Raw genomic sequence first — 17,797 nt, forward strand, 5'->3', positions numbered from 1 at the left:
TTTTGAAGTATTAATATGAGGCGCTTGCCGCACGATGTAGCTTTTTCGATGTTTTAGGATGAACTGATTTGAGAATGCCTTTTGGACAATACAGAGTCATCGAATTTGCATAAATGGAGCAGAGAAATCAATTAACTTGTGAAAGGTCTCATCCATAGAATATGTAGATTATTTTTGCAGAAAAACCCCCTTAATAAGTACTCACTTGATGTGTTTTTATAAGTTGGAGAAGTTTTGAAACTTGTCACAATGCGTACAATATTGTACTGGTCTTTGGCATACTTCTTCGCATGATGACTACGGGTTCAAGTTTCGGTTATTTACACGATCGGGGAATATAAAGTGCGAAAACCTGTTGAATGAAACTAGGAAACGTGTCAAAGCTCAATTATAACAGAACACATTTCTTAATCGGTTTTATTCACTGCCATTAAGTAAAGCACTAAAAAAGACACATTCTGGAAATGGAGAATAATAAAATCACAACATTGATTAAGTGATTGTGTTACTCACTTGTTTACTTTTGCTTTACGCAGTTGAATACATACACATATACATACATATTATTGTATGTATGAATGTAGAGTGTGGAAATCTTGTATTTTTAGAAGATACCTGCCTGACAGTGAATTTACCTAACTTAAACATCGCCGATGAGCAATAAATTAAGAAGGCATGATTATTTTGATTTCGACAAGCCGTGTGATAAGAGAGAAACGGACTTAGCATGTGTATTGAATATAGAATATTCGTCTACCGGCAACGTCAACTGAATTCGAATATCGCTTGCCCTCTAATTCTCATATTATTATCTGATGTATGGATGTGTGAATGTATATGTATATATATATGGTATATTATATACACATCTTATTCATAATTTAACGTGAATGAGTCAGTCTCTAATAAATAGACTAGGGATTAGATAAAAGCTGTTTAGGCAGATTTGCACCGCCTTCCTTTCCACACATAGATTAAATCTTTACACATATGTACATGTGTATGTACCGCGTTAATACATTCATAGTCGTATATACATACATATATATTATGTTAATCATTAAGAAAATACGAAACGAATAAGGGACTGGCTTGTGAAAATTCTTTGCATCTTGTTGAATAAACAACCGATTTTGTTAATTTTTGCACAAATTCGGTTCTACTTAAGGTCACATGGGTTTACATGTTTAAAAAAATCGATTTTTTATTATGTTATTAAATTCTACAACACCCCTATAATATTGTCCTAAACTTAATCTTAAGTTGATCCGAGTAATAGTTTCGGAGATACAGCGTTAAGAACTTGTGCGCTCGAGGTTAGCTAGGCTAAGTGCGCCGTCTTTAAACGCGTTTTTCTCGAAACTATGTATGTTTTTGAAGTCGGTTAGCAAGATTTCTCGAGAACTACTGAACCGATCTGCATGGAATTTTACACAGGTCTTTGGGATTAAATTCTTAAGGACTTGGACTAAGGATTTTTTTCGAATACAACTACATATTTGAAAAAAATGTTGTGAAATCTTAATTTTGCAAAAATGTCTGCCAAAAAACCAATTTTAATTTTTTTTCGTCCAAGTTCTAAGCTAAGGTTTTACCAAAAACGGGTATTTTTTTACTTTAGATGATCCTGTAAGAGTTATCCTGCCAACGCGGACGCATCTTTTTTCCGAGGGGTCACTGGAAATGGCGTCCCAATGGCCGTCTTTAAAATATTTCTTTCAAAAAATTTCAGAATTTCTTTGTTAACAGTGTATGTTTGTAATAATAAAAAAATTTATTAATATATTTAATTTTTATATGAGAATGTTTTTTTTTAAGTCTGTGTTTTACCTGATGAAACCCATATAACCCCCAAATACTTGACAGAAGGAAAGCTAAAATTACATTTGTATCCTAGATGCAAAAGGAAGTATTATAAATTAGGGACTGGTTTTGGTTAATGGCATGGACTCTATTATTATTATCATTTAATTTTTCCAAAAATGAAAATGCTTAAAAACAATACATTGCAGCATCAAAAGAAAGTCGGATACATTTTAGAAAAGCTTTTGCCTCAAAGCCTTGAATGACTGCGCAAAATCCTGAAACAAGCTGTGTATATCGAACCCGCCTACGCGTGGGCGATGGAACAAGTGAAAATCGTTTGAATTTGCGTATGATTCCTATGACTATGGGCATAGAATACGTCGTGTTCATTGCAGTTCTGCGTTTAGCACCTTGCTGTTCAGCATATTTGCCTTTCAACTACAGATAATTTCGGCAAAAATTTATGGCCTCAACAGATTTATACGTTCCCTGCTGTAAACAAGCCCAAATACATTCGTGTAAACAAACAATTAGTGTATGAATATATACATATGTACATATATGTAGGTATATATGCTTGTTCATGTTTTTAAAAATTTACCTGAATATACATGCACTGTGACAAAAAAGTACCCGGAAATTGTAAATAAACGCAAAATATTTAATTATTCATCGATATTTATTTTGTCAATTTGCCTTCAAAGTAATCCCCACCAGATGTAATACACTTATGCCAACGATTTTTCACGAAACACTTTTCATAAGAACTTTTTGGGATAGTCTTCATCTCCTTCAGCTAATTTTGTTTTATATCTTCGCTCGACTGAAAACGGGCTCCACAAAACGGTAATTTCAGTTTGGGGAACAAGAAAAAATCACACGGAACCAAATCTGGTGAATATGGTGGTTGATCGATGGTTCATTTCGTTTTTGCTTTAAATTCGGTCACAATTGTGGCTCGATGCCATGAGCATTATCATTTTGTAAAATCCATGAATTGTTCTTCCACAATTCTGGCCATTTTCGACGGACGTCCTCACGCAAACTTCTCAATACGGTCAAATAGAACTCCTTATTGACCGTCTGTCCCTCCGGAACAAATTCATGATGCACTAAACCATGAATGTCGAAAAAACAATAGGCATCACCTTGATTTTTGAGCCTCTTTGGAGTGTTTTTTTGGTTTCGGCTCGTTTTTTACTTCCATTCTAATGATTATTGACTTGTTTGAATGGTAAACTCATAATCCCATATTTCATCGACAGTCAAAGTGCTCTCCATGAATGTGGGATTGGAAAAACATGTCCAAGAAGACCTGTTTGCGGAACTCTTTTTGAAAAAAAAAACCAGCTTTATCGGAACGAGTTGAACAAAAATGCCTTTCATATCCAAAATATTCACCAAAATCTTTCGAACGGACTCATGAGAGATGTCGAACTCTCTTGCCAACTCTCTAACGCATGCCTGACGATTTTCAAGCACCATATCTTTCAATTTCTTAATAATGGGTTGTCAGTCTTGCGGTATTTTTTTTGAATTTTTTGTTTTTTTTTTTTATTGAAATTGAAATGAAGTTTTGATGACTCATGCCCAGCTCTTGACCGATGCCACGGCTGCTACTATGCCGGTCTCTTTCGACCAATTCAGCGATTTTATCGCAATTTTCGACGACAGGCCTTCCGGAGCGTGGCGCATCTTCGACCACCTCTACACCAGAACGAAAACGTTGAAACCATCGTTGTCCGGTGGAAATGGAAACTGTATCGGGTCCATAAGCTACACAAATTTTATTGGCGGCTTGAGATGCATTTTTGCCTTTATCGTAGTAGTACTGTAAAATATTCCGTATTTTCTCTTTATTTTGCTCCAGTTTTGCGACGCTATAACTCACGAACGACTTAAAAGAAACGACAATCAATCAAACACGTGTTAGCGCGTGAAATGAGCTTTCCAAAAAGGTATAGCATGACCCGATGCGACGAATAAAACTATAACTACGCGCTTTCAGCGCCAACTAGCGAAAATACCGCAATACTTTTTTGACAAACCATTATTTCGTCCAGAACTCAGTCTTCAACGTTCTCTCGACCGTCTTTGAAGGCTTTGTGTCACTCGTAGGCTTGTGTTTTTGATAAAATTGAATCACCATGTGTCTTTTCCAACATTCGCAACGATTCCGCACAGTAAATTTGGTTACAAATACAAAACTTGAGACAAATTCTTTGTTCGATATTTTTATCTGTTTGACAGATCACGCTCATATTTGGCATAGTAACTAATTAAGGACAGTCCTACCAACTTAGCAAAACACATTTTTTTGAAATATCATTTACCCGGGGAATTTAATTACAATTTCCGGGTGCTTTTTCGTCACAATGTACAAATTATATAAATTAATATGAATTCGCATATGGTTGCGCAAACACAATTGTATATTTGCCTCAGCAGAACGCAATTGCAAAGTTGAGTACATATACACATACATATACACATACATATGTATGTATGTATGTATGTGCATTTCAACAGAGAAAAGATATCTAACTACCCAAATAACAACCAAACATCAAGTTTACAGGTTACAGGTGTGTGTAGCAGAAATGATGCTGAAGCCCTAAATAATGGCACGAGAATGTTCGCTGATGCTCGTAAGTGATTTCTCGCATAAACAGCAAAATTCAGTCGCTTGAGTGCATGTATTACTCACCTGGATCGCCAGTGAAGGCAGGATTATCATTTCCGTCTTCACCGTTTTTCCATTTATCACGGCTATCAATGAGAAACTGTTGTATCGTTACGGGACCCTCGTAAAAATGCTTATCGCCGAAGGTAACATCTGTGGAATTCGAGAGTGCGATGCTACCGATTTGCGCTGAATTTGGCGGCATAGGAGGGCCGAGTACGGGCGATGCAAGCGGACCGCCATTGAGTATCGTCTCGGATAGTGGGCCGGCTGTTGGGGGTATTGCACCTGGACTTATAGTCTGACTTAGCACTTGCATGCCTTTATTAATATTCGGCAAATTGGGGTGATTTGGTTCGTAGGTTGTTTGCTGGCCAAGCTTTTTCACAACGCACCCGCTGTATTGTCCTTCATAGTCCGAGTCCGAGTCAACGACGCTGGAGTCGATAGCATTTTCATCAATCGATATGATCGATATGGTGTTACTGCGTATCGACACTGCCGGCGAGCCATTCTTCGAAGACGCCCTGCTGCCGGACGAGTTTCGTTGTCGCCGCACATTGATTACATTTTCAATATTTATGCTATTATTATCAATTTGTGTATTTATTGTAATATTCTTGTTTGTTTTCAAACTTTCCACACTCCGCCGCCGCTTGTCGTCATAGCCGTTGGCGATATTGCTGTTGCTGTTATCTTTTGCGTTGTTGCCACTTGTACCATTGCAATTGAAATTGTCGCGATTGATATCAACATTGTTGACTTGTAGACTTTTGTAGTCGCTAATGATAACGCCAGAGTCTGTTGAAGAGGCACAACTGCCAGCTGACGAGGTTGAGGGCGTTATTGGTGCCTCGTCTCCTGCTGATGTGGCACTAAATACGCTTGGTTTCGCTGCTACCGTTTCAACATTCAGATGAGCGCTTATTTCCGGTTTTGAGTTCATTTCATTATCATTCTTTAAATGCATTTTTTGTAAATCTTTGTATTGAACGTCGTAATCAATACTTGAGTTACGAATACTGTTATTGCTAAGACATGCACTTTCGCTTTTATTGCATTACATATTTTCAACAGCCCTCAGTTATCGTTGATACTTATTATCAGAATGTTTGAATATCCGGTAACATTTCACAACTATTGCTTGGCTTAGAGGTTCTGTAATGAAAGAAGGAATAATCAGCAAAAGAGTGCGAATAATATTGCGAATCAAACAGATAATTTTATTATGACTATGTCTTCGATTTCCTAACTGTAAGGTTTCTGTTTCCGTTTATACTACTTCATTCAAACTAAGGCGAAAGCTTCAAACAACATACTACTATATAAACCAAAATGGGTTTGCCCTACAACAACATCTGCAGAAGCTGCGAAATAGTAGGAAATAAGGAAACAATTTTTCACTTTCTCTGTGAATGCCCAGGCCTATCGCAGATCCGAAACAGAACATCAAGCACCAAACCTTGAGTGAATGGCTAAAAAAAGCATATCGGACATTAGTAGCTTCATCGAAACCAAAAAATGGTTTAAAAGAGAAGATGAAAAGTGAAAGCAATAATAAAAGTGCATCAAAATGGCACAGCTAGTGCTAATTGAGCCCGAAAGACAACAGGGCTGCACACCTTCCTACTATAAAAGGCTTAAAATTCCTATTGGTTCATCCAAGAATTTGCATGACATTTAGGTCAAACATTATTTATCTCTCTTACCTCTGTAGCCCTCTTCAAACATACAAAATTTCCAATGACATATGTCCTGCAAAACACATATGGGTTTGCTTAAGTACTTTTAAGGGATCAGAGTCTAAAGCCCTTTATTCGATTCATATTTCGAGATTTTGCAGCATTACACACAAGACTGCTGCTCACTCCCTTCTAACTGACTGTAGTGTCTATTTAATTACAACTGGGCTTGCAATTAACTTTTCTTTATCTTATCTGTGTACATTAAATATAGTATAATGTCAGCAAATAACAAAGTCGAGCTCTCAGAAACGTACACAGTTTTGATTGGCAAATCCGTGTCAAAATTAAGTTGACGTCTGTGTTCATAAGGCTGCACCGTAGGAATTATTAGCCAGCCAGACCTTATTCAATGGTAAAACATTAGAGCCTATTTGCTAGATGGATTATCAGGCAATATCCACAAAAAGAAAGACCCCATAATCCGCGCCAACTACCGTGGGATAAGCCTTCTCATTATCGCATCGAGCGTATTATATGAACCCGTCGTCAACAAACTGATTAGACCTTATCATTGTAGCTTTAGGCCTGGAAAATCAACAACTGACCAGATATTCATCATGCGCCAAATTTTGGAATAGACCTCGACACAGACAAAATAATTCGAAGCGAAGGAAGTGAGTCTGGTAGTGAACGAAGGCAAGACGAAGAGCTCCAGTCATTAACCAAACAGTCGTGTACTCTCGACTTGACTCCCATGTCACTGTTGACAGACATAACTTCGAAGTCGTAGATAATTTCTTCTACCTTGTAACTAGTATTAACACCAACAACAATGTCAGCTTCGAAATCCAACGCCCTTGCCAACAGGTGCTACTTCGGACTGAGTAGGCAATTGAGAAGTAAAATCCTCTCTCGTCGAACAAAGACCAAACTATATAAGTTACGAGATTTCGAGAGAAAGGTTGTGGGGAAGATTTATGGTCCTTTCCGCGTTGGCCACGGTGAATACCGCAGTCAATGGAACGATAAGTTGTACAAGATATACGACGGCATTGACAAGGTTCAGCGAATTATAAGACAGCGGCAACGCTGGCTAGGCCGTGTCGTCTGAATAGACGAAAACACTCCAGCTCTGAAAGTATTCGACGCAGTACCCGCCGGGGGAAGCAGCGGAAGAGGAAGACATCCACTCGGTTGAAGAGATCAGGTGGAGAAGGAGCTGGCTGCACTTGGTATCTCGAATCGGCACCAAATTGCGAATGAAGAAACGACTGGAGCGCTGTTGTTAACACGGCTATAACCACATAAGCGCTTTCTACGACATTAAAGAAGAAGAAGACCTGCTAAAAACGGTCTATTGCTTCGTTTAATCACACTTCGCGGGGGACCAGCCAGTCAGTGAGCCTACAATTCAAATTGACTCTGAGCTGGCATGACGTCAATTAGTTTACATACATACAAGTACAGAGAAATAAGTGCGCAATGACAATTGCTGCAATTCATAATTACTCGTACTCACCAACATACATATGTTTATGTAAAACTCTTTGATTTCAAATGTTCGTACTGGAATCTCTTTAGCTTACCATAGGGAATCTGAAAGATCGAACACATCCCTTTTTGGGTAAGAAATCTGATATTTTTATTTGTGCATTTTGTAACAAAAAATGTAATTATTGAGATGGCTTGGTGGCATGAATGTCGATGATGTCAATGACAAATAATTTCAAAGAACCCAATTTCGGAGATGAACCTGTTTTCGTGTTTTCATTGGCAGCAAATATCATTGTTAAAATTAGTTCAATAATTAATGGTAGGAGGCCACTGCTCTCCTATAAGGACTCATCATTGGGAAATCAGAGGCAAAAGGAGTAGAGAAACTCGTTGTCAACTCTGATCAGATATGTATGTAGAGAACCTAGCCAGGTTACCATCAGTAGTTTTCCGTTGTTGAGAATTTTTATAGTCCAATATTTTCTCTATTCTTAACACACAATTCTCAATTATCAGCTAAAAACTCACATTTCTCATAAGAGTAAGCTCGAATTGTTCAAAAACTTTTAGCTACATAATTAACAAAAATTATTTGAACCACCCTAATGTGTTTACACACACACGTGATTAGTTAACAACTTAAATGGCAAAAAATTAAATAAGTATCCGCAACCGGCTGTAAATAACAAAACAGAAACAAACACAAATTCATATTTCAGTGTTTTCTTTTTGTTGTTGTTTTCACAACCCAGCTTATTTACGCCATTAAGGTGCACAGTTGACGGCTATTTCAGACGAGCAGCCTTGCCGATTCGCTCACGTTCGGCGCACACATACACATGCACGCGAGTGCAAGTCCACTCACAGATACATATGTATGTATGTGTGGGATTGCGCGTATTTGCTCAGTGAGCATTCGCACAAGCGTTTCCACAAATACATTTCTGCGAAATGATAACGCGAAAAAAGTCGATGCAAATTCTTTTATCGCATTCTCTTCCGCGAGACAAGACGAAGACAATTTACTTTCGGAACGAAAGTGTGTTAAATTAGCGTTGCATTGTGTCACACACACACAAATAAATGACATACATAGGTGCAAAACTATTGTATTCTGGACGTCAGCTGTGAACGAGTTTACACAATCCTGAATTTCGCAAGACATGCTAACTCTCTGCAAAGGTCGAGAGATAATATTGAAGTTGCAAACATTCTGAAAGTTGGACGACGATCTTTGCAAGCGGGATTTTTTGATAATTTTAAAATTGCTGGATGAAATCACGAGATCATTGGATTGGCAACTAATACCTCAGAGGTAACATTCACCATATTTCCAAAGAGAAGGTCGACCTGAAAGATAATTAATAATAATAACAAATAGAAAACTAAAATTATATATGACTTTCTGACGCATTGCCTTGGACAATAATTTATACCAGCTTTCGGGAAAATATTTTTAAAAACAAAATAGGTACTATATGCTACAGTTGCTCAATCTGAACAATTTGTTCGGAGATTGTACCGTTTTCTTGGAAAACAATCCCAGTTTTCCACCCAAGAACTTGATTTTAATCGTTCAGTTCCTATGGCAGCTAGGTTCTATAGTAGTGCGATATCAACGGTACCGACGAATGAATTGTTTTTGGGTAGAAAAATGCATCTGAAAATTTTTAAATCGATGTCTCAAGCACTGAGAGACGAATTCGTGTATATACTGATGGACAGATTGGTTCCCTCCATCATGCTGATCATTTATATGTATGTTTATATATTTTATAGAGTCACCGACGTTTCCTTCTGGCTTTTACAAACTTCATGGCAAAATTAATAAGCCTTGTTCAGATTTTAAAAAGCAAATCGTTTGGAAAATAATCGGACATGTTGGGGAAACGAGACAGTTGTCAGTAATGTATAAAACGACTGTTGTGGAATACCCCAAACGCTGTATCGGTAATTGTAATTGTAAAGTACGGTTAAATTAAATTTTCACGTCCAAACTTATGTAAGTGTGATTTCTTAGCATTCTGGAGAGTTTGTTAGAAGTTGTTGTGAGTGTTTATGTAGAGACATATAAATATAAAGAATACTCGACTTACACGAACTTACATTGGGTTTTTTATGGCGGCAAAACCATCATCCTTTGCAGGAGACTTTTAATGATTTATCGTCTTAACTTGAGTAACTTGTTTTACACTAGTTAAATAGCACAACACTCTTTGGAGCGTCTTAATACACTTTTTATTGTTAAAAGCACTAACACATGAACACTATCTTCAAATAGCTTGGATTTGATTAAATTTACACTATATTTTTTATTATTTTTTTAGGCGTGTGTGTGTGTGTGTATTGCAGCTCTTTCTTCCCACCCTCTTCCCTTAACCACATCGAACTCCGTTGCTCAGTTAAAGCTCTGTTTCGTACTCGTTAAATGTCGACAAAAGCTTAATGTAAAATTTCCATTTTTCGTTTCACTCATAAATATGTACGACTATTTACTTAATTACACATTCATTTGCATGACAGTTAAATGCATTTTTCTTAATTCATTTGTATATTTATTGACGGGGCACGCACAACTCGTTTCCACTTGTAACTATGACAACAAAAATTATAGGCTTTTTTTGTCCGGTATTTTCTCAAAATCTCTACACAAAAACTCTACGTACTTAGCAAGCAAGTCGCCACAAGCTTGCGTTTCTCCGTACCAGTAAATATTGGCGATGCGCTGAAGCGTTTGTGATCAACTGAGTGCGGCTCACTCGATCAAGCGATACCGAGCCCGAGTATTCATACCTGAAGCTGTGAATTCTCCAGCACGCTGCTCCAATTGTGTATGTGTGTGCTTTTACGACTGTTAACACCACGATCAACCGAACGAAATTGAGAGGTTCTCTCCACACTCGCTTTAATTCCGTAATAAGGTTAGTCCAAAGGCTAGAGAGAAGTGAGAAAATCAATAGTAAACAAAGAAAACAAAACAGAACTTTTTTAAATAAAATTCTAATATTGTCTAGCATCGTAGAGGGGCAGAGCACTTCAGTTTACCTTTTCTAATATTTTTCTTTTTTTTTTTAATTATTAGATATTTTATTATGGTTGTACATTCGTATTTACAGTCTCAAGTAAGTAATGAGCGGGACACGGCAAATTTTGCGCTCGTAAAGATGATAGTTTTACTATTACTGTTTATTTGTTAATATTTTGATTTCTAGGAACTTGTATATTAGTTCGTAAATATAGCGATGTAACGAAAACTAATGACCTTGAAATTCGGTCAATTAGTGGTATACAATTTATAATACTAACGTACTTATTTTTGATGTGATGAGCCTCTAAAACTCTTCGTAATTTATTCATTATATTTTTCATATCTTTCCTACTTTTCATCTATACTTCTGAAGAAAGTACTTCATGTATGGAATCTACTGAGGAATCATAATTATATTTCCAAAAGCTGAAGAAAAGTTGAAAGAAATGGGGGACATCGCCGGAAGGTGTGAAAGTAAGAGTCGAAGAGTCTAGGTTCCTAAAAGAACCTGAACACTCGGAAATTCTCACTCACTTTGACTTCATACCGGATTATTTGGATTATGGAGTCGCCAAACCGAACTCTGGCGGCTCCTTTTCTATCCGTATTCAGGAAGGGAGTTGTGGATTGAGAGTGAGTTTTTCACGGATGGGTCAAAGCTTGAGGGAAATCTACTGTCAGGAGTTCTCTATCATCTCCAATTTCAGACTTGACTATTGTAGTATCTTCCAGGTCGAGATAGCAGCCATTAAGGTAGCAGTAGATTTATAGTTCAGGAGTGTAGCCTCATTCATAGAAGTGACCATTCACTCAGATACATAGCAGAGCGTCATCACTAGCCTTGAACTCATTACCAGTGCATTCAGGGCTGGTCGAAAAGTGCCTAACCTCGCTATTAAATGTATCCAATGTCTTTGTAGGGGTACCAGGCCACAGCGGAATCGCAGGAAACTGTAAAACTGCTGAGCTAGCAAGAAAAAGGTACCCCAAGACCGCTATCGGTAAAATGGGAGCGAATCGGTGCTCCCGCATCCTCTTGTGTTCTACTACTAAATAGCTCAGCGTCGCGGAAGCTTGGGCAGCCCCATCGGTTCAGCCGTTTGGCCCATCATCGTGATCACCCATCTGCCCTAACCTAATCTAATTATTCACTAAGTATAGTTTTTGCTGCCTAAAATAAGGCTAAGAATTTTTCCGTTCTTGTACATAGTAGAAAATGAAAAATATTTTTTCTTTCCCTTATTTATGGATTTTCCAAATTTTTAAAATACATTTTTCTATATTCTATATTTTCGAGTTGATCTTGAAGTTAAATGGCACATAAACTCTTTTTTATGGAAGTCACTGTAAGCTTTTCAAGTAAATATAAAGTTGTTCTATTTTTTATCTACTCTTTTTCTTTCTCAATGTTTGTTTCTTTCAGTAAAGAGGAAAATGCGTCAGAACGTGTTTATAGAAATTTAAATAAATTGTTTAACTATTAACACACATTTGGCGTAAAATTTCAAAACAAGTTTTGTCAGCTTAAGCCAGCTTCTTAGCCTTTATCGCTGTCTTAGCTTGAGCTCACACTAAACAAATAAAAGTAAGTTTGTTATAAGTTAATTGGATTTCAATTGAAATTGAGCACTTATATCATATACATACATACATTATGTATTTATAAATAGAATTTTTTGCAGTCGGCATTTGAAGCCAAGATCCACGGTTCTGGATACTGCGGGAAAACTTGAAATTCCCAAAAGCAAGTATGTACGTACAATACTTTCAGTATATACATTGAGTTGACGCCATGTGATGGATTCAAATACAGAACTAGCTTAATTAACGCTTCCTAAAGCAATTGCAAACAAATGATTGAATCGAGTCTGTCGCTTATCAGTCGGTCATGTTATTTGAACGAATGTGTAGGCAGTGCAACGGGCATGGATTTTCCGGATTGGAACCTGCTTCTATCTACATTGTCATGTATCTATAATACAACTATGTACATACTTATTTAGAAAATATTGTATAGTAGAACGGCTGCTGGTGTTTATGTGAATATTTCAAATATTTATTGAATAAAGCATTTACTATGTGTTGAAAGAAACTGCGCAGCATGTTCGGAGTATACAAATTTATTAAATGCGGTGAAAAGCTAAAAATAAATGAAAATCAAATATCAAACTTAATTTTAGGAATACATATGCGAACTTAATTATTGTAATTCGGCGCTGCCCACGTGCAAATTTTGTGAGAGTATGAGACTGCTTGCTCTCAAAGAGGGAAATATGACGAAAATGAATGGTAGTGCAAACGTTTATAATAAGACGGAAGATGAATTAAACAGTAAAAGAATGGGTTTGACAAAGGTTTCTAAATTACTAAAGCAACTCGGCAAACAATCGTCTTTTCGTTCTACAAGTGGCCTACTAATCGATTTTTCATAATTTCTTACTCTGATGACAAACTTGGAGGCTTTTACAACTCGTCTTACTGACAGAGCGGAGTTTATCCTCCTGATGTACGAATATCATTAAATTTTAAGCCCAAGGCTTGTTGAGTATTGATAATCGACTTGAAGAACCGACATATCATTGTCGCGTCCCTTGAAGTCATTAAATGTGATGTAGATACTTTGATCTTGCATTTCGCTGTGCGCCTTAAAGTAAGTATGCTAAGATAAAAACTCCAGTCTAAGTTTACATCCTGTCTTTTTGTCCTAACCATCAAATGTAATCGATGAAACTAAAAATTTAATTTTTTTTTTACCCCAGTCAAATAGGAACAAGAGAAGTAGTGAAAAGCTTTTTTGTCTTAATCGGGTGAGATTTCGCCGTTGGAAAAAAATTAATGCTCTAATTTTTTATTATTTGTAATGCATATACTGACCTCTATAAATCTCACATATCTGCTGCAGCAACGGACAGAGTTTTGTCGTTATCGAATTTTTATAAAAATGAGTTCAGAAATTGTTTTTTTTCTTTCATTGGGGGTGTTTCTTTTACCTGGTGGGGACCAAACCCAGGGGAGGGATATTTCGCCTACTCACTTTATCTCGGTTTCAAACGAATGTTTTTTGGCTACCCAGAGGACACTTGGTCAAAGACCGGAAGTTGTGAACTGCTTGAGTCATATGTAAAATAATCGTTTCTGGTCACTGCCAAGTATATGGCGCTCACTTGCGTGAACTTCTGCACATGGCTCCACCCTCTTCTAACTCGGCTATAACCGCGTAAGCTGTGTCCAAGCCAATAAAAAAGAACAAGAGTACAGAAATTTCAGCATTTAGCCTAGGCAAAGTTATCATAAACTTTGATTACCTGTGCGAACGAACGAACATATACATACATATGTACGAGTGAGCCGCGATAACTGTGGAATTCTTAGAAAATTTAAAATGCAAAATCATAACCAGTTTATGCGCAAATCATCTGAGCTGATGCAGTTGCCTTAAAATAGATTATACGAATTACAAAATAATGTCCACTCAGCTCGTCTTGCCACTTCTGCATGTGTAATTATGAGTGTTTTACATCATGGCTGCGGTTAGCCTGATTTATTAGTGGAAAATGCATTCGAGGCTGTTGAACTGAGATAAGGGACTTTAGAAGATACGTTGACAAATACAATTTATTTATAAAATATACATGACAAATTATGAGTTGGACTTACCCACCAAATGTCCGAGGTTTGTAATCACTAAGTTAAGGAAACATTTTATCTTAAGAGCCTCAGTGGGAAACTGAGACGACATAAATACTTGGATGTTACATTTCCTGTTCACTGTTAATAAACACGACACTAATCGAAGAATTAAATTAATAGAGTGCCTTCTTATTATGCTCAGCAATTGCACGTACGCATTTATTCAAAAGTTTGTTGAGTATTGATAACGGAAATTTATTGCAGATTTTTTGAATATTTATTTGGAAATCGCAATCACCTTTTAACAAACACACACATCCATTTCTAAGGCTCTGCGATATGTTATTATAATATAAGTACCTAAGCGTGAACCATGAAACCGAGGATGTTTAGCGCGTTTTGCATAAAATTTGTATTAATTGAATTATCATAATATTACAATAACAAACACATTGCTTGAATCGCTCATTAGCTGGGCAGACGCACACCAAGCATCGATAATGTATTTAACGAAACGTTTAAGTGGCGTATTGGCTGACAAGCGTAACTCTGCTCACTGTCGCTGTGACGCGTTTAAAACCCGAAACCGAGCAAAAAGTCCAAGAGAGAGTAGACTGCGTTGTTGATAAAATCAAAGCTTGGAAAACCCAGCTTCGAAATACTCGTCTTGGCATCGGCCGTGAGTTGGGTTTGTGTGCTTGTGCATTGAGCCGGCTTATTTGGTTTTATGGTAGCATTCCAACTAAAAGAGTACAACACAATTGAGCACCTGAGCTGTGAGCACCTGTCCGTTCACTTGCTCGCGCTTAGCCTTCGGTAAGCGGGAGCGATTTCCAGGTAATCGTCAAAATGTGCGCTTAAATGTGTTCAGCAAACAAATTATTAAACCATACATACATATACATACATATGTATATATAATACAATATACAGTAGAGGCCCGCTAATCCGGATCAATTAAAACCGGCCCCTATCCGGAATATAAGGAAATCCGGATTACCAAAGACATATCAGAACTACATATGTATTATGAAAAAATATTTATAAATTTCTGTTTGTTTGTTGTAACATATAATACACATGTTCCAAAAAAACAACAAAAAACTTAAACCAATAAAGCATAAAAGCGAATGTAGTGAATAATAAACATGTGATCCGGATTAGAGAATACGGATAGAGAATGTCGGTCCGGATTACAAGGGACATAATAGAAATTTTGAGTTTTTTAACCCTGTCCGGATTACAGTGGAATCCGGATTAGGCCATGTCCGGATTAGCGGGCCTCTACTGTATGGCCACATGTATTTACTGCTGCGGGTATACATATAATGGTTACAGAAGTACAGTATTGTTATGTTTATTAATTGATGTGTATGTGTGTGCGGCTGTATGGCAATCAAATGTTCAAAAATAGTTTTTAAGGCGAATTTCAATTCGACTGCGCTTGTTGGTCAGGCCAACCTGTTGCACTCCTTGTACACGTGATAAATTGACGTTGAACGGCAAAGGCTCTGGCACACAAAGAGTTTGCCGATCCACACTTATTTCATTTATAATTATATTGTAGTAACGGTATAAAGAGCAAGCGAGGTGTATCTAAATATTAATCTTTTTAAAAAATGTATCCTTCTGAGAAAGCTATTGCTAAACAATTATAAACTTTAAATTTTTTGGAAAAACCATTATTTATAAAACATACATTATCGTCACAATTAATTATTGGTATAATATGATTTAGTTGTAAGGATTGTTGAAATCAGTTGATATTTTTGTTCATTTTACCTACGCTACCTCTGTTTACCTATACTTACTACTATGGGTAAAAACTAGCAAGACATTTTAATTTAAATTTCGCTCGAAACTAATTGGTCGAAATATTTGGTTTTTTTTTGGGGTTGGTATGACTGTCAAGAATAACTGTGTCAAAAGCCACATCAAAATAATCATTAGTGTTAAGTATACGCTTGTCTTTCTGAAGTGCATTCGGTGAATGTGAAAGCAGAATTGTTTTCAAAATCAATCAATTTTTTTCCAAAAACCGCGTCGCATTAACGCCTGTGATACAATGCTTTTCCACTACCAGGATGTCTTGAAACGTATTAATACTGACGATAGGCCTTGGATCTATGCTTGCGACAAGAAAACAGGTGATCAATCGGTCCAATATCATGGTAAAGCTTTTCATTAAAAAAAAACCGGAATTATGGGCCAACAACTCTGGGTTTTGGCACCACGATAAGGCAACATCGCATACTGCATTGAATTTTCTTGAGTTTTTCGTCAAATTTTCAACCAATATCGTGCCGCCACTATCGTATTCGGCTGATTTAGCTCTGTGTGACTTCTAGCTGTTCAGTAAACTCAAACGACTGCTCCGCTCCGAAATTGTTTTGAGTCAATTGAAGCATTTTCCGGAAATTGACTTTAACGACTGTTTCGAGGTTTGGAAAAAACGGTTTATTGGGACAAAGGGGGATTTCTTTGAGGGGGGCATAGATTTCGTAGAATAAATTAAGAATTTTAAATTAATGGACAAAGTCTGATTATTTTTTCTCAAGGTAGTATAAGCATACGACTCTTTATTGATTGATATTTCTTGAGTCTGATTTTCTTTAAAGCAAAGAATTAGAAAAACAAGAAAAAACGTTAACTTCGACTGCACCGAAGCTAATATACCCTTCACAGCTGTATTTCTTTTAGTAACTATGTGTTCAGTTTGTATGGAAGCTATATACTTTAGTAATCCGATCTGAACAATTTTTTCGGAGATTATATTATTTCTATGAACAATAACTCATACCAAAAGAAGTGAAGATATATCGTCAAATGAGGAAGTTTCCCATGCAAGCATTTAATTCCGATCAATCAGTTTGTATGGCAGCTATATGCTATAGTTAACCGATCTGAACAATTTCTTCGGAGCTTGCATTGTTGTCTTAGAAAATAACCTGTGCCAACTTTTGTGAAGATATATAGTCAAATGCGAAAGTTTTCCATATAAGCCCTTGTTTCCGATCGTTCTGTTTGTATGGCAGGTAGATGTTATAGGGGTCCGATATCAGCAGTTCCGATAAATAAGCAGCTTCTTAAAGAGAAAAAGAGGTTTGCAAAATTTGAAAACGATATTTTAAAAACTGGGGGAGTAGTTCGTATATATACAGACGGATATGGCTAAATCGACTCAGCTCAACATACTGATCATTTATAGTATATATACTGTGCCCAAAAAATAAGGTGACATTGTATTTATTTTGAAAATTCTTTATTTATTCTTCCAAATCAATTTCATCCACTTCAAAGTAATCCCCTCCCTATGCAATGCACTTATGCCAACGGATTTTCCAATCTTCGAAACACTGGTTGTAGTCACTTTCCGGGATAGCCTTCAGTTCCGTCTTCGCTGCGGCTTGAATCTCCTCTATCGTGTAAAAACGGTGTCCACGGAGCGGTCTTTTTAGCTTGGTGAACAAC

The 17,797-nt window shown here is 36.9% G+C and overlaps 1 protein-coding gene and 1 long non-coding RNA gene across 13 annotated transcripts in view; one reads left to right on the forward strand and one right to left on the reverse strand.

Annotated features, from left to right (window-relative positions):
* Positions 1 to 14,820, reverse strand: part of LOC126763599 (peptidoglycan-recognition protein LC-like) — a 25,914-nt gene extending 11,094 nt beyond the window's left edge. For 6 of the 11 annotated variants that reach the window (XM_050481244.1, XM_050481243.1, XM_050481239.1 and 3 more), the window contains exons 1-2: positions 9,775 to 10,428; positions 4,514 to 5,647 (exon numbers count right to left, since the gene is read on the reverse strand). In XM_050481244.1, coding sequence (XP_050337201.1) covers positions 4,514 to 5,459 — 946 coding nt within the window. In that variant the 5' untranslated portion in view covers positions 5,460 to 5,647; positions 9,775 to 10,428. Of the gene's footprint in view, positions 1 to 4,513; positions 5,648 to 9,764; positions 10,429 to 10,461; positions 10,603 to 14,353 lie in introns of those variants that run through there. The other 5 variants (XM_050481249.1, XM_050481247.1, XM_050481245.1 and 2 more) reach the window with 4 other exon arrangements.
* On the forward strand, positions 11,922 to 12,821 carry LOC126763601 (uncharacterized). Of its 2 annotated transcripts, none has more exons than XR_007667641.1 (3): positions 11,922 to 12,042; positions 12,120 to 12,281; positions 12,367 to 12,821. It is a non-coding gene; the product is annotated as an uncharacterized LOC126763601 (long non-coding RNA). The 2 variants fall into 2 exon arrangements; XR_007667642.1 differs by having other exon boundaries at positions 12,379 to 12,821.
* Positions 14,821 to 17,797: the final 2,977 nt, after the last annotated feature.

The sequence above is a fragment of the Bactrocera neohumeralis genome, chromosome 6, assembly GCF_024586455.1.
Source record: "Bactrocera neohumeralis isolate Rockhampton chromosome 6, APGP_CSIRO_Bneo_wtdbg2-racon-allhic-juicebox.fasta_v2, whole genome shotgun sequence".
Lineage (NCBI taxonomy): Eukaryota > Metazoa > Arthropoda > Insecta > Diptera > Tephritidae > Bactrocera > Bactrocera neohumeralis.